The 25,017-nt window shown below is 34.4% G+C and overlaps 2 protein-coding genes across 2 annotated transcripts in view; both read right to left on the bottom strand.

Annotated features, from left to right (window-relative positions):
- LOC117104997 overlaps positions 1-3,619 on the bottom strand; it is an 8,078-nt gene extending 4,459 nt beyond the window's left edge. Inside the window, exons 1-3 of the mRNA XM_033245977.1 lie at positions 3,329-3,619; positions 2,612-2,838; positions 1,011-1,190 (exon numbers count right to left, since the gene is read on the bottom strand). Coding sequence (XP_033101868.1) covers positions 1,011-1,190; positions 2,612-2,838; positions 3,329-3,457 — 536 coding nt within the window. The 5' untranslated portion in view covers positions 3,458-3,619. The remainder of the gene's footprint in view (positions 1-1,010; positions 1,191-2,611; positions 2,839-3,328) is intronic.
- Positions 3,620-7,202: 3,583 nt separating this feature from the next.
- Positions 7,203-25,017, bottom strand: part of LOC117104902 — a 42,263-nt gene continuing 24,448 nt past the window's right edge. Inside the window, exons 6-27 of the mRNA XM_033245807.1 lie at positions 22,983-23,106; positions 22,576-22,737; positions 21,778-21,818; positions 20,777-20,874; positions 20,294-20,552; positions 19,790-19,903; positions 19,399-19,512; positions 17,986-18,099; positions 17,279-17,392; positions 16,644-16,757; positions 16,231-16,344; positions 15,847-15,960; positions 14,905-15,018; positions 14,165-14,278; positions 13,537-13,650; positions 13,233-13,346; positions 12,922-13,035; positions 12,519-12,784; positions 11,835-12,232; positions 11,275-11,380; positions 10,823-11,000; positions 7,203-10,166 (exon numbers count right to left, since the gene is read on the bottom strand). Of these exons, the coding sequence (XP_033101698.1) occupies positions 10,018-10,166; positions 10,823-11,000; positions 11,275-11,380; positions 11,835-12,232; positions 12,519-12,784; positions 12,922-13,035; positions 13,233-13,346; positions 13,537-13,650; positions 14,165-14,278; positions 14,905-15,018; positions 15,847-15,960; positions 16,231-16,344; positions 16,644-16,757; positions 17,279-17,392; positions 17,986-18,099; positions 19,399-19,512; positions 19,790-19,903; positions 20,294-20,552; positions 20,777-20,874; positions 21,778-21,818; positions 22,576-22,737; positions 22,983-23,106 (3,149 nt within the window). The 3' untranslated portion in view covers positions 7,203-10,017. The remainder of the gene's footprint in view (positions 10,167-10,822; positions 11,001-11,274; positions 11,381-11,834; positions 12,233-12,518; positions 12,785-12,921; positions 13,036-13,232; positions 13,347-13,536; positions 13,651-14,164; positions 14,279-14,904; positions 15,019-15,846; positions 15,961-16,230; positions 16,345-16,643; positions 16,758-17,278; positions 17,393-17,985; positions 18,100-19,398; positions 19,513-19,789; positions 19,904-20,293; positions 20,553-20,776; positions 20,875-21,777; positions 21,819-22,575; positions 22,738-22,982; positions 23,107-25,017) is intronic.

The raw sequence follows: 25,017 nt of genomic DNA on the forward strand, positions 1-25,017 counted from the left end.
TAGTATTCTGTTTCAAAATTAGGTTTAAAGAATTTTTATTTGACTTCCTAAGGCCAAAGTCTGTTATCTGCTGTAGCTTTCATATCAGAGCTTTATAACTTGATTGATAAACATTGAATTAAAATAATAGTAAAGGACACTATGTAGAAAAGGGGGGAAAATGACTGAAAAAGGCCATTTCTGACCTTTGACTTTACATCATTCATATATCCATAACTATCAACAGTTATATATAAGGATAAGATACAAGGTGAAAGGTCAGAATGACATTTTCTGTAACTTTAGTACAAAAAATGATGTTTCATTAGAAAAAATAGAAAATTGTATATTATGAACAATTTGAGACCAAACTCAAGTCTGCATCACTAACAGTTATGGCGATGGATAATCAAGGTCAAATGTCAGAAAGTGCATTTCACTTCATTTTTGAAGAATGTGTTATTAGAGCAAATAAAAACTTGTATATTATTAACAGTTTGATACTAAGCTCAAGCCTGTATGGCTAACAGTTATAGAGATATGGGGGGTAACTAAGGGGGTCAGAAAAGGTCATTTTTGAAGAAAATGTTTCATTAGAACGAATAGAAACTTGTATTTTATGAACAATTTAAAACAATTAATTACTAGGTAGTTAACCTTAAGTTTAACGTTAGTACACAACATGCAACGCGATAGCTCCGCCCCTTTTGTAAACAAATCGAAATACGTATGCGCAAACCCTAACTAACTTTTCGAGCACGTAAAATCCTGAAATTAACGTATTCCGCAACGCAAGATGAATAAATTATGACATCATCCGTTATTTTTAAGGTTAACGTCGTGCGGTGAAAACTACCTATTATAAGTGGCTGTATTCCTGGTCCTGTTCTGATTGGTCAGTTTTTAAGTTTGATTGACAAAGAGCGCTGAGGATCATTTCATGAAAGTGTTATGATAATGAAAGTCAGGTAAAACCATAACAATCGTTCTATTTTTTTAAGCAATAAATTACATTATGATGATTAAAGTACCTACTTGGTATCTCAATATTATGGTAGCATCCTTTGCGGAACGGTACTACAGGATTCATGTACGATACTGGGGATTTATTTCCTGATTGTGAGGTTAGATTACCGGAAATGTAAATTGACCATTTCGACGTTTGTGGTTCCTTCAATCGAAGGAACGGGCTCATACACCTTTCCGCTAAACTAAGAAAAGCAGAAATGAACGTAGTTAATAGAAAGTAAATCTATTGAAAAAGATGTTGTAAATTGCCTGTATATTTGTCCGTACCGCGAAATCTTATGACCATGTAGGCTACTATATGTCGATCTGCTTATCGCATGGTGTACGCAGGGAGAGATGTCGTGACTCCTTAAGCCTGTTTTCTACTAAGCGAATTCATTCGCGCGAATCAAAGCATCGATTCGCTTCCTAAGCTCTGATTGGTTAGGCATTTTTTCGCTTTTTTCGCAATCAGAGCTCAGAAATTGTACCGAAGATTTTATTCGCACGAATAAATTCTAGTGGGAAACAGGCTTTAAGCCAGTTTTCCACTAAGCGAATTTATTCGCGCGAATCGCGCGAATAAAAAATGCGCAACCAATCAGGGCTCAGAAATGGAACCAACGCTGTCGATTCGCGCGAATAAATCGCATAGTGGAAAACAAGCTTTATATATACACCAATTTCTGTTTTATTATCAGTATTAGACATTTTTAAGCTGCGTTGTGCTTCACAAAATGACTAGGTTAGGATGTTTATATTGTCAACCAATGATACTACTGAACACATTGTCTGTTTTCAAATTGCATATAGCCATAATTTAAAGAGAGAAAGAATGAAAAAAAAATCAATAAATAGAATATAAAAGATTTCAAAGAGTATTTGTCGCATTCACGAATGTACCAACTGTCAGACGCCTTTCCTTTTCTCCGATAAAATATTGGACTCCAGCAGTCTGGCACGGTCAGGTTGACAGGTGGTTTAACTATAAAGGTGTGGATTCTAATTTACTTTGTCAAATGCACCGAGTTTTCTGCATAATGCATTAACCTGTTTCGGAAATATATTATAATTGGGAAAAATGATATAAAACTCAATTTCAAAACTATAGTGATCATTCCGTGTATTAATATTTGATAATAGAAATGATCCAAAATATCTAAAAGAATTGAGAAATACCTTTAAATTATGTCAGTATTTACTGAAACCAATAAACGTCGGGTTTGAGCGACATAGTGATATTTTATGCAAATATACACATAATAAAGTTTGTTGTCAATAAGCCTATAGGTCTATAATTTATACACTAATTATGATTTACTGACATTCCCATGACAATACTGTGATTTATGTGGCTGCACGATCATCATTCTACTATAGGCATAAGCCATTAATAAGCACCGTATTCAAATAAACACATAATATATATATATATATATATATATATATATATATATTATATGATTGATGATCTGTCTCTTATACACATCTAGATGTGTAATGACAAATTGACATATCTAATATGTATACCGTTACTCGTGTGGACATACAGCCATGCACGTTTAATTGTGCGTTCAGAGTAATTAGAATTGATTATTATTGGCAACTCTTATGTTGTACTTACTAGAATTGAAATGCTTTGGCTTCGAGGGATAAATTTGTAGTACCTCGTCCTACCGTCCATTTTCTGTATGGATTGTACGCCAGGTTTTGGAACTTTAGGAGTGCAACCTTCTTAGATGTTTTAACATCGCAGATATAAATATCCCCTTCTTGGCGTTTCGTCCCTTTTCCTGTATAATCATTTTTATCGCTTCCACCTTCCCATTGTAAACGATACATTATTTTTATCTGTTAATAAATTTTCAAAAATAGAATAACATTACTAGGTTTATTTGTACAATACAAATGTTTGCCCATTTTTTTTACTTGTAGAAATATAATAAAAACTAGGCCTAAATATTCTTGTCAAGTAGTGAAAGTCTATTTGTTAATAGGGATTAGTAGTTGTTTTTACGTAGCACTTACTTTCATCACTCAGACTCACTGAATATAATACTGTATACTAGTATACTACTGTATACTAGCCTAGTACTGTATATCAAAAAAGAAAATGATGCAAACACAACGGGAAATACAAACATAAATATAATAATTTATCCAATTATTTATTATCACAATAAATGTCCAAGAGATAATAGGAGAATAATGAAGAGGTCTGGGAATAGTGCGGCCTAATCGTGGCCATTCTTCTTATACGCATACAAAATTGGCCTATACTTATACAATAGTTACATTATAAATAAAAGTTCAGGACTACAAATGAAAAAGCTCTACTCACCTTCTTGTTTATTATTTGTTTCCAATAAACGTGTCCACCAACTATTTCGCTTGACACACAGGTAACACAGAATATGGTAAGGAACGCTAACGAAACAACTGCAGATGCTCCACTACATTTGTTCGCCATGTCTATTATGTAATATTAATTCAGAATTCGCTGAATGTTTCTGGATAATTACTTTGCTTACAATTTTAGTTTTTCGGGTATTTCACCTTGTAATAACTCCTTTTATATAGCATTCATACGTGTATTATCTATACAGACAGTTTCCGCCGACTTCGGATAATAGTGTGAGCTCATCAAACACTTTCTGTGACGTCACTAAGCCAGATACATGATAATTGGCTACCCAATGCCAAATCTAATATACTAATGACGTAAAGTATAATATTTTCATAACCACAATTTGAGCATAAGAATTCATTTTCATTTTTCCAGGTTTAATGTAAGGTATATAATGTGGAAGCGGTTTGGCGCAGCTAAAAATGTTCGGTTTCCCAACGTTGAAGTCAGGGTTTCAATCCCTCGTTGTGCACTTTGTTCTGTGTCCTTGGGCAAAGCCCTTTATCTACATTGCTTCTTTCCAGCCAGGAGTATAAATGGGCACCTAAGATGACAGCAAAAATACCTAAGCATGTGGACCTAATGCCCAGGAAAAGTAGCGCTGTATATCTACAAAGAAAGGCGATATATATAAATAACGAATAAATGAATAAAATGTATAGGTCTATGTAAATATTCAAAATTAAGGATGAGAAAGAATTGAAAATTTAAGTTTGACTTTTTGCCTATTAATAAATATAACATTTATTTATATGATTGATGATATTAGATATGTTGAAATTTAATATCAAATAGTTAGTGTAGGACTACGCTTCCGTTGTTGAAATATGGACGGAATAGTTATATCACCTCTAGGGAGATGAAGTAATTAAAATGATTAGATAAATGCATTTTCCAAGCAACAACATAAATAATTCATACATGTCAATTTCGGTGATAGTTCATAAAAAAATCTGTTTATTGAATATGTCGTCTAGTGCATTTCTTTGGTGCAGTTGCTTATAACATTAGATGGCCTACCGTTTGTGGTGAAATTTAGATAATGAGTCAAAAATTACTCATTTTAAAGAAAAGCTATCAAACGTCAAAAAAGACACACATCAAAACAATTTATTTTCAAGCTCAATAAAAATCGAATCCAGTTTTTGCTGTATAATTACAGATTTTTTTTCTACAAAGATTCTTAAATTAATGTTTACGCCCCTAACAATTACAAAGAAGAGTTTTCTTTAAAACAATCGTAAACAAATTCTCCATCAACTCTCAAATCTAATACAGATTCTATTACCACAAACAATAGCTTGGTTTCAGAAAGTTTCAACATGAAAGGTGGCATACGACAAGTATGTTCTCTATCGGCTTTATACTTTTGGTTGTTAAATCAGTGGCTATTAATATTCGAAACAATGTTAAATGTAATGGAATAAGCTTACCTTCAACGGAACATGATATCTATCAAGATATGATTATCTTAGCGAAAGGAATGTGGATTGGATCTAGCAAAGATAATATTAGGAAAAACATTTGGAATTCACTAGTACAAAAACCGATAAAATGTTTATCTATCTTTGTTGGATACGATAATATCATGATGTCTATCAAGATATGATAAACTTGGCAAAAGATGTGCAGTGGGCCTAGCAAAGATAATACTAGGAAAATACTTGATTTCAATGGGTACAAGAACCTGTAAAATGTAATAAATTCTACTTGGTAATGTGAGTAATTCAAACACTAGTGCTATCCAAAATAACCGACAATTATAGCAAAATGTGGCAAAAAAATATGATGTAAACAGAAATATTTTGAAGTTTCTTTGGTATGAAAAACAAGAAATTTAATTTCAAATTATTACATAAAATACTTCCAACAAATGAAAAACACTTGTACTTTGGAAAATGAATCGAACAGACGTGTATACATCATGTAACGTAATTGAGAATGACGTGCACTTGTTGGAAAAAAGTGAAATTGGAAAATCTTTCTGGAAGAAAGTTTGTTAACATTTTACTCCATTGAAATATTTTAATAATTGCATAATTGTTTATTTAAAATAATCACAATAACATAAATAATATATGCATTCCAAATATGGAATTATTCTGTTTATTTTTAAGCAAGGTATTGGTAGAACTGCCTTAATGGAAATCAGTTTATAATATGCTTATTACCTAATTAAAATTCCAATATAATTTGTAACATAGTTACAGATGGAGAAACAATAATCTTAAAAGAACATTTTGAATATGCAAAAGAAAATAGATAACTGTAAAAAACAAAAAAGAATTATATGTATGCACATGGGTTAATCATAGTGCATTAACCATTTATCGAAAAATATGAATTTGATGGATATAATAATGAATAAAAGTGGTGGTTTACAACAAAAGACAAAAACAGTATCGGTACATTGTTTCAAGAAGTTAATTGTAATGGCATTAAGCGAACAGATTTTAACATTAATGTTAAATCTTTTGAGTTGAATTGGATCAAAGGGCTTTAAGTTTTAATTCCAGTTCAAGGAAACGTACATAAAGATAATTCCAGAATTTTATAGAGAAATTATATCGATATGTGCGCAATACGATACTCTTCTTGAACTTGTTAATACATATATCTCCGTTAAGTGATTACTTTGAGACAGTTTTTTTTTAACTCCACTTTGATTCCTATGTCCGCATTTACACATTTTCTTTTTACACACCTTCAAAAACTATTTGAATAAATTTTACTCTGATAGAAAAATGTGATGGTATTAAGCTTTACAAATGTTACATTAATGTTAAATCGTTTAAGTTAGAATGAATCAAAATGCTTTGAAGTCCTGTTCCAGGAAAGTGGAAATATATTGCTCACATCATGATTTATTTGATGTTCTGAAATTTTATAGAGACATTATGTGCGTAATACAATTGTATATTTTGTTGTATTGAACCAAACTATTTGTTCGCAATGTTATTTCGTCCTTTTCCTGATATCAGCAATGACAGTAGAGGGTGTTAAATGGTTGCCACATACAAGTCTACCACTAAACCTATCTGTTATAACAATTAACTTTCTAATATAGAGTAAGTGGAAACGATATGCCTGAACAAGACTATCGTTGAATATAGCATTAGAACACTTGCATTATGATAGTACAGTATTATGATAATAGATAGATGATACAGTATCATATAAGCTAGCACACATTGTTTTCATAATATCTCATTCCCTGTGGTCTCTGCTAATGGAGCCTGGCTCGTTCGGCCGTCAGTTGATAAAGAATATTTTGTTTTTCAAAGCTTATTAATTCGCTCCAATAACACGATTACCTTACGAATACGAAATGGGCTAGGCAACTAAATGAGCATCTTTAAAAGAAATTGATTTTCTTTACGTTAAAGTCTTATATAAGCATTTGGGTTTTATTAACGAAATTTACTAAATTGTTAGCCGAATAAAGTTGAAAATCAAATATTATAATTCAATTGCTTATTTTGTATTAAAGTAAATTACTAGCGTTTATTTGAAAGTTAAGAGTGAGAAAATATTAACAAAGGCATAAGTATTCGTTAAATTGACTGGTATACAGTGAAGGATTTTGGTATAGTGAAAATGTCAAATTGATTTGTGTAGATCTGGTTGCAGTAGAAGTTAATATACACCTATGAGTTTATCCTCTTAATTAACAACCTCAATAGCCGATAGTCTGTCACATATAATCATTAATTATGATATTCTAATCGCAATCATCTCAAAATAGAAACTTTCTTTGTATGATGCACAATTAAAATTTGCACAAAAGCAACGAAATAATTAATACAACTTATATAATCACATCATTGACTTTATTCGATCATATAACACATGCTATACAAAACACTTAACATATTATTTAACAATATTAATAATACAGTATGAGGAATTATAAGCCTTGATTTTATCGTTTCAATTATAAGAATACAAATCCATATTGTTGTTCATAGAATGTTTCTAGCCTTTGTAATATTTTTTAATACATCATGTGTATACCAAAATAAATATTGTAAAGTAATTAAAAGTTTAGCATTCTTTCTTGACGACCGGTTCCTAGCGGCCTAAATTGCACTCTAGCGAATATAACAGAGAGCAGGGACTTAGACGTGGGGGCAGGGACTTCGCATAATTTCCCACTCGCATCAACGTGATTCTTCCCCTACTAACGTTTTTGGATGATATTGCAACTTACAAAAAAAAACAAAAAAAAAACAATCCAATTAATATCATCATAATATTTTCACAATGATTTTATTTATATGCCAACTGTCGATCAAACCTTCATATTTTATCATAAGCCGATGTCATTTTAGCTTCACTTAATTAAGGAAACACATCTTGGGTTATACATCATTTAAGCAATCTCCTGATTTCTTTTATCCCTCCCCATATCAACAACGTGCTCTACAGTCGTTCATTAAATAACTGTTTCGATTATATAGACCTATATATAGGTCTATGACTAAAATGACACATATACAACTATAATCGGTAATTAACACAGCCATAATCATCAATATCCTCAACATCACATAAAAGTTTTGTGTCAGCAGAGATCCTCTTCAGTATTAATATCCTCAACACCAATATCATTATCAACATCATTATTATTATTATCAACAGCATCATCATCAACAATACTGTATCACCATCAAGGGAAAGTTTTACAGACAAGATGAGACGGCGCACCGGATACGTTACGATTTACATAAACGATTAACGTCAAATCCTAACAAAAACTCTACATTACGCGTACGAACATGATGCACATCAAACTCTACAACACACGTGCGAAACGCAAATAAGTCAAACATATTCATTCTCTAAGGTTTACGATACAATTTCTGTGATCTGCTAACAGAAAGAAGGCCTATGCGTAAACATTTCCTTGCGAAAACCTCCATCTATTTTTTACCGTGAATTTTCCGTTTTCCTATTTTGTTGTCTAACTTCTGTAATTACATTTTTTTCCAAAGCTTTATATCAATTCCATTCCTATTCAAGCTTAATGCAACTGTAATCGTTTATTATTGTAACCTACTGGCTTCAAATGCTTTGTTTGAGGTAAATGCATAAATGTATGTGACATGAGTCACATACGATAAAATGTTATAATGTAGTTAAAGTGTTAATTAAACTGGGAGATATATTTGTACCCACCGTGTAACAAACTGTGTTAAACATACTTTCAATATATAATATAATCTTTATAATTTTTATATACAAAAACGCAAAGAATTACATACATTCTTTGAACTGAAGTTCATTGAATTTAAGCCCCTTTGTACTTGTAACTAAATTATTAATTTTCCAGTAGTCCCACTCATTGCGAACTATAACATGTACTAAGTTGACCTGCTAGCTCAATTCACTCCGTATGTGCATGGCCACCATTTCACTTTTTAATCAAAAATCAAAACTTAATATCCTCGGGCACTGTTCCTAATATGTACATCTTTCAGCTACTGTACAAGAACATAATTAACAACATGGAGTATATAATTGATAATGAATACATAATTCTTATTCCAAATTACGAGAATAAAATATCAATATATTTGTTATTTATTAGGCCTAAGTATAATTATAAAATAGTATGCTTTTAAACAACTGTACACTTAACCAAATCCATTTAAAGTGATTGACTTACACTCGATACCTGTGACGGACAGGCACCTGCTGGGTCAATCATTTCCAACCGAATGCGATTTTTTTTTTGTTAAATTATTAGAATGGCTAAATTAGTTGTTCTAACCAACCCTCCCCCGAGATCATAACTTCTGTTTTGCTTGCGGTTTAAGCCAGTGATACGACAATGCGGTTTATGTCCACTTTAAAAATAATATAAACAATTCTGCGCATGCTTATTAAAATAATCTACTGAGCATACGCAATGGGCGTATGCTTAGTAGAACATTTTAGTACGGTATACTATTATTATCTCCTTTAAATGGTATTCAAAAAAATATATAAAACACAATATTTAGCACTAACATCCAACGACTTAAATTTCAGAAACATACTTTTAATTACACCTTAATTATTATACAAAATTATTAAAAAAAGATATTTTGAGTTTATCAAAGCTAAACTGATAATTTATATAAAGAAAGTATTTTTTTCTTTAAATCATGAAATATGTTGACAATTACAGATAAACTTGCGTATTAGTCCTATAATATCGTCCGGTCCACCAATAAGGCGTTATACGCCCGGTAGAATTTACAATTAAGGTGATAGGACATGTACCGGTACCTTTGATTGATGTCATATGAACATTACAAAAATTGTAGAGCATATAGTATTTATTCGTTTGCATTAAATTGTAAAATAACGCGTGTTGGTATAATGAACGATTTGTGGCACAATTAAAACCTACAATTACAACAATAGTCATTAACGTCATTACCCTCATTGGTATGAACTTTGCGTATTTGTTTATATACCTCAAAAGTCTATCTTTTTTTCCCTTTGGGATTCAGAAAATTTTACACATATAAATAACTACATATAAAACAGCATTGCATCATTCATCATACTTCTTCAATAACATCCCTTCTGGATGAACACATAATACATTTCCGCCATTCATCTGCATTTAGGTTTCAAGATTGGTCGCATGCATTACTTTTTCTTGACTTACTTATGGAATAATTACCAACGATAAGCAAGCCAATGATGACAGCGAGTAGAAACACAATTGTAAGAGAGAGACTCAGAACAACGATGCTCCTTGATTCTTTAAAATTCGTACCTGAAATAAGAATATAGTTTCCGTTACTATCGTTCAAACCCTCGCATTCAAAGTTGCTGTTTTACACAGCTGTCGTCATTATTTTCGCGTCCTGTGCACTATGAAAGCGCCTAGTAAAAGTTAGTCCACACAACAAACATCACAATATGCATGTGATAGCCAGATGTTTGCAGTTATTTCCAAAACTCATAGAAGTATGAATGTGGACTCGAAATTAATTAAGATGACTCGTGGACGAACCACTTTAACATGCATACCACACAACCCATTGAATAAAACGAAGTTATCTGTGCGTTTCACACGGCTAAATAAAAAAAAAAAACAACTACTGTCAGCAGGTATAATTTAACGGACAGTCCCACTAGGTGCCGCAGTTAGGATACGTACTAATACTAATATTCAACAAAACGAAAGCATAAGAGTATATTAAAACGTAGCTTGTGGGACATGCGCGTAATTATGATCCTTTTCTGATTGTTCAATTAATATGTTTGATTAACACTCTCTAGATGAATACTTAACTAAGTTAGGCCGATACATCGAGACCGCGACAGCCGGAGTGTACACCTCTTGTGATGAACTGTAAGCCTCCCATTACTAACTATTATAGGTCTATTGTTACATAGAAGGTATATTATATATGATCTGTACAGTACCTTCACTATTTCTCCTGATTCTAATGCCGCCTTGTGACGTTAATGTTCTATCTTTATTGAGCTCTGTTGACCGTTTATGAATTTTAGGTCCGGTTTTTTCTTGGCGTGAACAGTCGGCTATGCACTCACTACTAACATTTTTCATGTCACATAGCTTCACTTGGCAGTGAATATAAACCTAAAATCAAACAAAATTAAACATTAAGTATGCTTAGGCTAAATGAATATTATTATAAACTATTCTAATCGATACACATTTGGACTGCCTCCTTTAAGAAAATTTCAATTATAACATCACTGCTCCTTGATAACATTGAGTTACTTATCTAAGAAAGAACCAATAAGATATTAAATTTTAATATTAAGCACATTACTCAAAATAACACATTGCTAAAGGTATTTGGTTTAAAGCTATTGATAGTCAGTTAAACCATGAAGTTTACAATACTTACCATAGGTTCAACATCAAAGTCGACGAACGATAGCGCTTCGATAGAAAAACGAACCTCCGTCGTTGAAGGTGATGTGTGAAATGTTAAGGTTGGATCAAGACTACATCTGAAATGATAATATTTGAAAATTTAAGAATGATGATTAAGAAATGTTCCCTCCCCCCCCCCCCCATAGAGAAAGCCTTTTTTCTTATCATTTTGACTCGTGAATTTTGAAGTCGCGCATACATAGATAGAAATACAGGATGGTCGGGGCCCGAATTAATTATGACGTAAATTTGTGAGGAACTAAAATCAAAGATTCTTTGATATTTACACTTGTTAACTCTTTATCATCCATTTTGAATATTCAGTTGATCACAATGGACAATATTGTATGAATTTCCTCGCAACGAAAAGAAATTTTCTGCTTGGCTAATAAATTGTGATCCCGGGGTGACAGCAAGAATTTTTCTCGCGACTACAGACCACTGTACACCCCAAGCCTCGTAAAGAGACTTAGTTTATAAAGCATAAGTTACTGATCGATATTACACAACTGTACCGACTATTTATCTTACCCATTTTCGATGAAAGTATACGCTGAGTCTGCCGCTTGACGAATCGACGATGGGGACGCTATACAGCTTTCGATAAACAGTTGTAGCTCTGGTCGGGAGTAAAGACGCGTGCCGAAATATATACGGTCCTCCATGGCTATATCGGCGGGAAATTCGTCTTTAGTGTAACGGTACGATGAATCACGATACATGTTTAACCCGAATTCTAAGTTCCCGTAACCCTTCTCATCAACAATCACATTATCTATTTGAGGAATGTAGTTGATTGAGACGTCTGCATTGCTTCCCATGATGCACTCAACGTGAATGGCATCCGGTAATGAGATTCCGTTGTCGTTTAATTCACTGTCGTGGGGAAATTTGATCTCATTTCTGAATATAACATGCGATCCCTTTTCCTAAATAGATTCAAAAAGATAATTTAGAATATATATTCACATTTCATTAAAAAACAATTTGGGTACAGATAGGTCTAAATAATCACATTTTCTTATAGGTAATGTTACATCTTTATGTTTGTTACTTTAGTTTGCATTTACCCTTTCGTGTCTAAAAAGTAAACATCTGAACTATTCATCTTGTTATTAGCTGCGCTACACGCGTTCATTGTATCTAGGCCGAGGTCTAAACGTACTGGTACCTAATGGGCAACTCGAGTATGAAGTTTTAATGTTTTTAACTTACATCGGCTACAGTGCCACACTTTCCGTATGCAGCTCCAATGCTAAAGTGCGTTGCGTTGTGACGCGCTCCAACGCAATTTCTGTCCGTAAGAGTTATTTCTTCAGCTTTTATATCACCGAAGAACTTCTTTGCAATGTAAACAATCATGTATGTCTCCATGCAGACAGCTTCGGCAGCATGAACCTCACCGCTAGGAGGAGATATCATTATCATTTCAGGTTGTTGCAGTTCTGCGGCCATTACATCGTCCCATCCTGTGATCACATCTAATGATAAAAGCATTTAGATTGTCTTAAAGGAGATTTCAATGAAAAGTGTATTTATGATTGAAAACAGTATTTAACGTATGCATATCCCGGTTGAGCAAAATTTGGTAAGTAGGCCTTTCATCATTATTACTTACAAGATTCACAGTGCTGTCCAGTGCGGTAGTAGGGACATATGCAGTCATATCCGTTTGCTCTATCTTTGCATTCTCCTTCATTCAGACATGGATTAGACAAACATTCATCACGATCTAAAATAGAAAAGAGGCAGTTACCTTTCAGTAATTTACAGTAAAAATACAATAATGATAATGAATATGATAATAATGATGACGATGGTAATGATGCGGGTGGTGATGATGATAATGACAACATAATTTATAATCATAATAAAGTGTAATGTGTCTAAAACAATAAAAACTAAATCAAAGACAATAACATTTCTTACCAATATCACAATTGAATCCTTCGAAACCTGGTGCGCAGACACAAGCATACGAGTTGACGCGGTCGACGCAAACACCCCCATTTTGACATGGATCCGACATGCATTCATCGATATCTAAAAAATAAGAAGTAGTTACTTAGTTACATTTACGTACAATAAAACGAGTTTATTTTATAAATACGACGTTGCTTCTTTGGTTTCAAGACGAATTAATTGGCATCTTTTATCAGGACATTTTTGGCCTAAATAGTATGTAGACTTGAGATGATGTTTCAATAAAGAAGCGGTCAGAGAAGAAACTTACCTGTCTCGCATACATTTCCGGTGTAGCCCTTGATACAAGAACAGGCGAAGCCATCGATCTTGTCAGTACACGTTCCTCCGTGCTTGCATGGGTTTCCAAAGCATTCGTTAATATCTGAGAAATTGATTCATTTGGAGAAGTCAAAAATTATGTTCCCTTAAAATGAAATCAACAAACATATCCTGGTGGTACAAAAGCCCTTGTTCGGTCTAACGCCAATGACTGCTGGCTGGTTGGCTGGCTTAATATGAAATATTGCTTAAAATTTATGGGGCCAAGAGTCAGAAATTTTATTATTTATGCGTGTGTGATTTCAGTTTTACAGACTGAAATTATAGGCCCTATACAATGCAACTGCCAAATACAGGCAGTTGCCTACTCATGACAAAATGCCGTTAATCATCGAACTGACAGCTGTTCGACTCCAGAAAAAAACAAACAAAAGTCTGTCTGATCATGGAGGTTGGTCTGGCAATGCAAATTATTTGCTATTAAAAATCTAAAGTGTCTTGTTTTAATATAATTTTTTTAATTTTTCACAATAGTTATGTAAATTATTGTTTTCACTTCGAAATCTGATTACACTCCAAAGTATTTTTTTAGAAAGTCTGGGCTTATAATGGCCTACCTGATTCGCAGAACTCTCCCTCGTAACCTGAGGGACATTTGCAAGTCACCCCGCCAACCTTATCAATACACGTTGCACCGTTCATGCAAGGGGTTGACAAACAGTCATCTTCATCTACAAGTAAATAGTTTTTGATGCTAATTAATTGTTGGGCTTGTATATTACAATGTTGTGGCTATATAAATATAACATTATTATTATTATTATTATTATTATTATTATTATTATTATTTAGCACAAGAGGTAGGCCTAAAAACGTATTTGTCTACACTCTACATCACACCAAGGTAACACTCTAAAAGTCATCAATGCAATGGCCTTGTTTAAACTGTATTAATAGTAATAAGTGTAGTTCAGGGCACTTTATCTGTGCATACAGAAATGATATGTGGACTAGGAACTCGTTCCATGACTTTCTTCGCCCCTAAGGGTCCCTTTGTGTCTGTGCTAATCGGTAATCTGATACCAGCTATTCTCGTCGTCCACAGCAGGGGCTGTCTGTTCCAGTACACCGGGGTATCCCTCTACTCGACTCGAATGATGTATTGGGTTCTTTATAGTGCACACAAGCAGTTGTATACACTAGGCCTACGGTTTATAATCCTTATCCGTGAAGACTTGTTCTACCACCAGAACTATAGGCGACAGTACCGCCGATATTATGGCTGTAGATCACGGCGCCCCTGCTAACCGCTCGGCCATTATTCTGTATTTGCCCGTTTACATTTGATTACACTTACTTGCAGCGCAGTTCTTGCCTATGAAACCGGTTTCACATATACAATCATAGCTTCCAAAAGTGTTCACGCATGTTCCACCATTTTTGCACGGTAAGTTGTAGCATTCATTCCGATCTGTTTGTTTATAAGAAAGATATTATTAATTAAAAACAATCGTGCATGTGTTATTAATTAATTTAGCAGTATGGTGTACGTCACCTAAAACCGGGCACTCTCGTGGACCGTCGGCCGACGAACCCAGCTCCACTCCCTGTGAGCGCAAGACGACGTCGCGACGCCGTCTGCAGATTGTCAGCAGCAGTCTGAACGGATCGTCGTGGCGTTGCGTTCTCCATAGAATCGCGTCGACCGACGATAGTCGCGCCCGGTGAGTGCCCGGCTTAATAAGCAACTTCACATCAAGCCCGGAGTCCGGTCAGGAGTCCGGAGGAAAAATCGTGAAAAATGGGTTCAGTGGTAAAGAATAGGACGGTTCACATCAAATTCGTACGATTCCTGAACCGGACTCCGGATCCGGACCGATGGATCTGAGAGCAATTTTCATCCTGAAATCTGAGATTATTTTTCTTGGACCAATCAGCAACACGATTGGTTGGTTCGAACCAATCGAACGCATAGCCTACATACTTAACCCGAACAACCGTGTTCCGTGCGCGATGTGAACGCAGCGTTCGAAAAACGTAGCAACTCCCGATTTTTTGTCCGTGCTCCGGACCGGAACCGGGCTTGATGTGAACGTAGCTTAAATATAAGAGCAGAACACCTTTAGGATGCTATGAATAAATGCCACGTAATACCTCTATTACCAACCCAAATCAATGAAGCTTTTAAATGTTCTATAGCATTCTAAACCATTTTGTGTTTGCCAGTGGTTTTATGAAGAGGAACGTTGATAGTCTCCTCGGACCCAATGATGCGTAAAAAACTTGAAATGCTGCTTACCATTCTGACAAAGCTTTCCCTTGTAGCCTTCTTTGCATTTACATTTGAAAGAATTCATTTTGTCGACGCACTCTCCACCGTTCTGACAAGGATCTGATTCACATTCGTTAATTTCTACATGAAAGTAAAACACGCATAAGATGTATACGTATATATATTATGTATATATAACAGAAAACGTTTGCTCATTTGATTTTATGGACCTATATTAGCGTTTCCATGATGAGGATGATAATAGTATGTCTATGTCATGATGTAATATAATGATAGTTATGATGATAATAATAATGATCAAGATTAATATACTGACAGCATGACAATAATAAAACAACACTAAAATTTTAAGAATAATAACATTTAAATATTAAAAAATCTAGCAATTACCTGTTTTGCAGTTAGGCTGGGCATACCCACGGGCACACTCACAGACAAACCCATCAGCCTGGTCAATGCAAAAACCCCCATTTGCGCAAGGAGAAGAGTCGCATTCGTTTATGTCTATTAAAAAAACCAAACGTAAAATAATTTTGTTGTGTCAGTCTAAAAGAAATAATAATTCACAAGATGGTGTGGAAATTTATTGTGAAAAGTTGTGCAATGCCAATGCATACAAAGTATGTCCATCATCAATCCTACTATTATCACCGAAGAATAAAAGTAAAATAGAATATTATTCTCATAAATACTATGGTTTTTAAAAGAAGTTTTGCATTGTAATTAACAATTATATTAATTAACGATGAAATCTTTCAACATTTTTCAATTAATTAAGGTATTTTATAAAATGCCGCCCTCACTTGTTTCACAATAGTAACCGCTGAATCCAGGCGCACAAATACATTGGAAATAATCCGGTTTATCTACACAAGTGGCTCCATTTTCACACGGTTCAGACGCACATTCATCAGTATCTAAAAATATAATTATTACTACACATTCAGATTCATACAAGTGCAAAAATAGCAAGTGTCCAAAATTTGAATAAATTTAAGGGAAATAAAATCAACGGTAGAAAAGAAAATTATCAAAGATGACAAATTTTTATAATCAAACAAAGACTTTTGGAGAATGTATAAGAACACACGTTTAATTTTAATAACATTTTGAGTGAACTATTTCCACGTGTCACATCTCCAGAATAAAACAAGCATTCAAAGTAATTTAAGGTGAGAGACAACAAAAAAAGTTGTTAGGTGGTGACATCTTTCATTCACCTTATGTTTATTGATAAGCAACGAACCAAAGTGAGAAAAATGGAATGCTTCTGTTTCTCTAAGACCTGTACACATTCCATTCCAATGCAGACAATTACTTGAACTTAAATTTACTTAAGTGAAAGGTTCCGACTGTCGACTGTCAGTAATGACAATTTTAATTCTTTTGTCGAAAAGTATTCGTGTGGTTGCTGAGTTGGATCTTTTTGATATCTTACCGATTTCACAAAATTTGCCCTCGTAACCCGAGTTACAAAAGCACATAAACGCCCCGGGAAGATCAACACAGTAACCGCCAACTCCACAAGGGTTTGAAGAGCATTCGTTCAATTCTGAAATGAAATATGAAACAAGATCACATAGTTGCACCTTTAACCAATGCTAAATTTACTACATTCTCACATTTTTGACACGGCGTTATAAAACTTACATCTACCCAAAATAGAATAGACTTCCAGAGTGTCAGTCAAACTTAATTGGCCAATCCAGAACAGAACTAGGAATACGTGCCATGTCTCACAAATACACGTGCTGTCCTATAAATGCAGGTGTTTACATACGTTTACGCTGTCGTTTTGTGTGAACTTAGCAACACAATCCAAGGGGCAGAATTTAGCAGAATGGTCCATTGTATACGCAATTGTGGGCAACATAGATATATTTCCGATATTTAGACAGTCACCAGATTTAATAGACTATTTTATATGTTCAAGTAAGAACAATGAATCTGATAAAAGTATGATGGAATCAAGTTTAGACTATTATCAAGATTAAAACCAAATGTACATTTTAAATCATTTACATCTCACAGGACAACATAGTTTCGTTTCGATGTAAACCAATTGTGGTGTAATTCATACTGTAACTGACGAACCAATGAAGGAAATAACCAATAAGCAGATAGAGAGAATGAAGAATTAAAAACCTGATTCGCAGAGTGTCCCAACGTATCCATCGGCACACTGACATTCGAAGCTGTCGACTTTGTCAATACAACTGGCACCATTTTGACAAGGAAGTGACCAGCATTCGTCATTCTCTGAAATTAAATTTGAATTTTATAAGAAAGAACATTTGAAAATATCCTTATTGCTCTTATTATTATACACGATGATATTGGGAGGTGTACATTTACCAGTCATAGGCCTACATAGATGGGGGAGGCCACGATTATTTAATTTAGTGCAGAGGACTGAATGAATGTTGTTACTTTGAAGAACCACTCTCTGGGAAACTTTACTGCCGATCAACCCATACATAAATTCATTTATGTAGAACTCGACCATAATTTTAAAAGATAATTCAATGTCAACTCATGTAACCCAACTTATTTCGTATTATAAAGGTAAAGGTAAAGGTAAAGGTATGAGAATAACCCATAACTTGCAGCGTCATTGTGCTGAATTGCGTATGGGCGTGGTCCGTGACTACCTAGCAGCCGTAAAGAGGCGCTTCTTGGTAGATACATGTTCACATCATTCCACAACGACAGGGGTGTCTCTTATACACATCCTACTCTTCCGAAAGATGCAATGGGTTCTTTAAAGTGCACACGAGCCAGATGTATACACTGGACCTCCATTTTAAGTCCTTATCCGAGAAGACTTGGTTCTACCAACCGAACCATGGGCGAGGAGCGGATAATATCATATTATAATTTCTATCATCTAGCAGGAAGTAGCCTATGGTTATGTTAAGAATTAACACTATCGTACCGTATTGTGTCAGGGACGGAACATTTAGTGAATTGTAGGCCTATTTACAGTGAATGAGAGCGGAAAATTGACTGCTTTATCATTTACGTTTACACTCACCAATTAACCAACGATCAAAATAGTCTTAAAAGATATGCACCATAAGTTTATTGTAAGCATTCAGTCCCAAGAATGGAATCAACCAGAGCGTAATATGCGGGCTCGCATTGTATGTCCTTTATTGCCTCTTTGTTAATGTTTAACAAAGACGCAAAAAATCAAATCTACAAGGTTGACTACGATCCAGAGATCTGAACGATCCGAGTTAAGGAGAGAATTGTTAGCCTTTTAATTCGAGACCCCTTTAATTCTAAGATTCTAATAATTCGGTTACACATGTTTGAAGTACCAAACTAACAATCTTTAATTTATTAACACAAAGCTAACCCTCAAGTAGAGACCGAACCTCGAGATCACCCCATATTTTCAGGTCCCAAATGTGGTCTCGAATTTGGTGGGGCGAACTGTTGGTCTATAATTTTCTGAGGCTCACATGACAGAAATGTTCAACCTAGTTTTTTTTATATTGTGACATTTAAGCAGATATCTGTATAATTATTATTAAAAAGAATTGCAAGCCATACCTTTTTCACAAGTGTTACCGGTGAACCCTTGTAAGCAAGAGCAGGAGAATGTGCCAACGCCTTCATGACATGTCCCTCCGTTAAGGCATGGTAAAGCAGAACATTCATTAATATCTTTGAAAAAATATTAATAACATAATTTAAGTGCAAAATACTATTACTTTCATAGGTGGACACATTTTAGACGATTGTTCATTATAAATTCCTTTTCTGCAAGAAAGTGGCGGATTTCCGTTAACTTAAATAGGCCTATTTTTTTAGAAGTGGCCAATGTATTTTAATTGGGAGATGTTAATTAAGCAACAATTCATTTCTCTTTATAAATTTATTATCTATTATAGTATTAGGCAAAAGTACGAATTCAGAACTTTTAAACTAAGAACTAATTTACCTTCTTCGCAGTGCTTTCCCTGGTAACCAGGTATACATTCACACTCATATCCTTTTTCCAATTCTACACAGAGGCCTTCATTTTCACACGGACTCGAATTACAATGTTCAGATGCTTCAATAAACAAAATAATCTGTTAAAATGTTGTTAACGTAAACTTTTAGTATAGACATACAAAGTACAATATAATTGTAACGTCAATGCCCAATGACAATAGTATACAATAAATAATAATGTAGATGATGCAAGATAGGCCTATGTACAGGTACCCTTAAGTAGGGCAATCACTGCGTCGTACGACGGTCTACGATCGAACGTTATATAACGAATCCAAACGCTCCCCGTGAGCGTTAGGCGGCAGACGCCGTCTGCTGATTGTCGGTGGCAGTCTGTACGAATCGTCATTAAAAACGATCTGTTCTGCGAGCGTCGTGGCGTTGCGTTGTCCAGGATCTCTTTGGGCCTGCTGAGTGCCCGGTTTAAACAAAAAGCCACAGGCCTTACCTGTGTTAAACATCCAAGACCAAGTACCAACGGATACGCATTTGCTGTTTATTCTGCTGTAGCGACTTGCAGTTGGAAACACTTGAAGAAAGTATTTCTTTTCTCCTCTGAACTCTACGCCCTCTGTTGAAATGACCATCGCTTTTGGATCGTCAGTTGGGAATGTCACGAGATCAGATGTTGCTGGTTCAACCTCCAACAGGAATTTTCCCGAGCGCTTGACAATTTTCACGGCAGCTGGAGCTGTATCCCTTGATATCTGTTATAAGAAAGGAATATTAATATTATGGCTTAACAAACTGTTGGAACTGTAGCAACTAGTTGCCATCGTGAGACGTTAATGGAACTGTTCCATCCGTTCGAAGATAATAATAACATAATTGGATCGTTATTTACAAATAATCGTCATCTTCATCCTCACACTCATTACAATCATCATCATCATCACCATCATAATCAGCCGTCATTTATACTATAACTTACATCCTTGCTAAAGCGTATCGTAATTTCACTTTTTCTAGCTGAGATGGTAGCCTCTGGTGAAGGGTCAGATAACATTGGCTTTATTTCCACCATTTCTCCTATAATAATAAACAAACAATAACTTGAATATAAACAACTCATTACATACGGTATAATACTGTACGACAACTAAACTACAGTAAGCCATACACGGACGTATAGGAAACCATTCTGAAAGTTGTTTAATGTTTTTGATTTTTGTTAAATATAGACTTCTTAATTACCTATTGTATCTATGCTAATAGGCTAATGTTGTGGAATATAACGTGCCCATTGGTCTGATTATCCAATGACCCATAACATTTGCAACGCAGATGACTTGTTATCTTCTTCCATCCGATTGTAAATTCATAAAATTTAAATTGTTTATTTTAAAGGAAATAATATTTAAATGAATGTTTTAAACGACATGTTTCGACGTGTCCCACGTCATCATCAGGCAATAGCGCTGTGCTACTGACGGCTTAAATACTGCCGGTCAGATGTAAAGTGAAAACAAGCAAATATTAAGGTTAGTCATGTATATAGAGGTCAGGAATGCTATGGTCATGTATATAGGATTTAGAATGAATTAGAATGAAAGAGTGATATTGTAACTAGTTGTTTGTTTGTTAAGTGACGGATTTCCCCAAGCAATAAAGGGCTTCTTTTATTTTAAGTTGATAAGTGTTGGTAAATAATATTTACCAATGTTTTGAAAGAAAAAGTTTATACAAGATCCATTATTAGAATTACGATGAATCATGCAAACATGGATAAAGTCTTGACGCCAGTTTAAGTTGGGAAATAACTACTTAAGCCTCAATATTGACAATAACACTCGCTTTCCCCTCATAATTTTATCGTAACATAACTACATTTGGTGTTAGGATTAAATGTTCTTAAATTCTTTCCCACGGAACTACATCATTGGTTAATCAAATAGGTCGACATAGAGGAACCATAAAAGGAAATGATCTTACTTATAATTACTAGAGACATACACGTCTGGTCGCTTGCCATCCTAAGAGGAAAATAAAACACAATCAATATAATACAATGACGTCTAAATATACAATATATATATATATATATATATATATATATATATATATATATATATATATATCTCACTAATATTATTTATTATTTTTATAATAATAGGTATTATTATCATTACTGTATCTGTAATTAGCAGCAGTACAGTATATGTCTTTCTATCATCTGATGTAGGGATATTATTTCTTAATCTCGACAACTATGTAAATTTGCATCAACTTTGAGTTGCACTTTCATTCTTCTGCCTACTCTTCTTTTCGCTCCCATTCTTCAATTACATCCTTTATTAAACCAATTTCCTCTCGTGACACATAGCGCCTCCAACGCATGTGCATATCAGAATGAGGTAAAGCTAAGTAGGTTAGGATGTGCCGTCACTGAATTTTCAACAATGTTTTGCATTATTAGTTTAAGGTATTTAGTGTTTCTGCCTAACATTGTGTATTAAAGAGCATGCGCTGTTAAACTACTCCTGTACCATTCAGTAGAGTACACAATATATAGTAATACTGAAGAGGGGGGGGGGGAGAGAAAAAATAAAAGTAATTACTCTTGTAAGTCTGGTATTTATTGGTACATCGGGTTATTGGTACATACCTTTTCAAAATTGTACAACATTAACGTAGACTTCCTATTATCTTTGTACAATGTGTATATAAATCTTTTTTCCCTTTTATACGTTTAATTGTTGTGACAGTATTTTGTGTGCACAATGAACTTACTTCTTGCTGTCTTTGGCGTAGTAGCATAGAATTTTCTCCCCAACCTGGTCAGCTGTCGGTGTCCACGTGATATTAACAAAGTAATCCGTTCTTGAACCGGGTAGTTTCATTAAAGGTGATTTCTTCATTCCAACTGGAGAGATAGTCTGGATCTCCGTAATACTACAGCAAATTGAAGATGGTAAAAATGAAAAATAGTAATCCATAATCACAATATTTTTTAACAGTAACAAAACATTAACAACAACAGCAAAAGCGCAACAACAATAACAATGGTAAAATAATAAAAACAATATTATTCCTAACTCACTTTAGGCATATCTATTCAATTTTTCACCGGTAGTGTGTTGTTTAGCATTGGCCTATAAGTTCTACACCTAGGCCTATATATTAATTTCCATACTCACCTAATATCTGGACTACTGCTGCGGGCGATAAGTTGGGTACTGAAAGTCTCTCCAACCGGTACAACGTAACAAGCACTGAGGGCACTAGGCTCGACGAAAACAGGAAAGACATCGCAATTGGATTCTGAACAAAAAAATTAAACATTAAATTTTAAATATAGGCCTACCAGACTTTTACTACAATAGACCACAGCTGTGGCCTTACCACTGAGTTGGTATCAGCATGGAGAATTTAGTTTCCCGCAGTATTAATTAAACCAAAAGGATATGCTATTCAGCTGCTAGGATTACGCGTATGTCCCACAAACTTAAAGCTACAAAGGTTACGATACTAGTTACGTACCGGTACGTTTACGCACACCTTTGAAACAATAGGCAAAGGGTTAGTAGAAAGGCACGTTACAGTTATTCAACCCTATATTATAGTCGTGTTCAGCATTAACACAACACAATTACATTAGTATACATCGGAAAATAGATTATCTATATGCATACCTACTATAACCTATAACATCTAACCTAGTATGTCTTGTATTACTGTACTATAATTGGAATGAAAGTATAAAACTACCGCTGTGTATTGAATTAACTAGGCTATCACGCTATGTATCTCCATTCATTACCGTATCTCCTTTAAAAAGCGATTCCTGTAAATACTAGATCGAGTCAAACGTTATTTTTCCTAAAGACTTTGTCCAAGAAAAAAACTTTAGGGTCGTAATACAGCATTGAAATGGATCGTAAATGATTTACCAGTACAGTATAGCAAAAGTTCGTAAATGCTTACACATGGCTATTAACACGGATCATGATTGTCTCTATAGATCACTGAAAACCTGTTTCAATGATTTAACTCTTTTGTAGAGGTGCAAATGTGGATGTTGATTGTAAGGAAAAAATGACGTGTTAAACAATTGTTGTATTCTATCCTGAAGATAACAATCGTGTGCATGGGTTAATACCGCACTTATGGTTCGTAATTTCATACTTCTAAAACTAAACACTTCTGTTGCGAAACACCTTTTTAAGGGCTGAAATTTTACTTCTACGCAAACATTACTTTGTTATTTTTCGGCACTACTTTTAAAAGATCTGTTTTATCGAATGTAATTATACTTCATTGTAATATCTATTACTTTTTAATGTATTAATTTTGCTACATCAACAATCAAAGTTTCGCAGGTTCGACGAAGTTTACAATCGGGATACGCGTAAGACCAGCATGCATTATCTTAAAACGAGTTTTGTGATAACCATCATGGGTTTGGTTTAATGAAGAAAAAAAAACATTTTAGAAGAATAGTACAGTATAATACTAGGTGTGTTGGATAACAAAGTTAAGTGTAAACCTACGTGCTTATCGTAAATACATTTATGAAGTTTTCCTTTTCGAAATTGACCCTGTCTTGAACCTCTCGTCAATATTATCCACTTTACGGCTTTTGAACGATTGCCTAAGTATGCTGAAATTCCTGACAAGTTGATTTAGATGACAAGTGATACTGCATCACTATATTTTATGATCGACACACCGATTACAAAGTCACGTTTTACGTACATTCTGTGATTTAACCTTTCCTTTAAAGTTTTCCTTTCCGTTTAGGTGCCTCCCGTTATACGGATAGGACCAGGGAGACCTCCCTGAATAGAGCTATCTAAATTCTAGTTCGATAAACACGAACACTATCAAGCCTAGCCTATCGAAGAAAGGCGTTTCAAAATAACTTTTATATATAACTCTATATAGGGTTATATATTATATATAATATAATAACGTGTAACGGTTTATATGCTGTTTAGAAACACACGTTTGGAGACTTCGTCTTGTCGGCAAATGCTTACAAGACGAGGCGTATCTTAGGTGCCTAATGACCTAGTTGGTTAAGGCGTCTGCAGAGAGGTCCAGGGTTCGATTTTTGTTTGGGGCACCAATTTTGTTCACATTCGCAGATTCCGCTTTAACGTTCAAAATTCATTGATATATATTTATAGCATTATATATATATATATATGAAAAAGACGTGTCCACATGTGT

Source organism: Anneissia japonica, unplaced genomic scaffold (genome assembly GCF_011630105.1).
Source record: "Anneissia japonica isolate Jap-2015-1 unplaced genomic scaffold, ASM1163010v1 scaffold287834_len5846547_cov211, whole genome shotgun sequence".
NCBI classification, from domain to species: Eukaryota; Metazoa; Echinodermata; class Crinoidea; order Comatulida; family Comatulidae; genus Anneissia; species Anneissia japonica.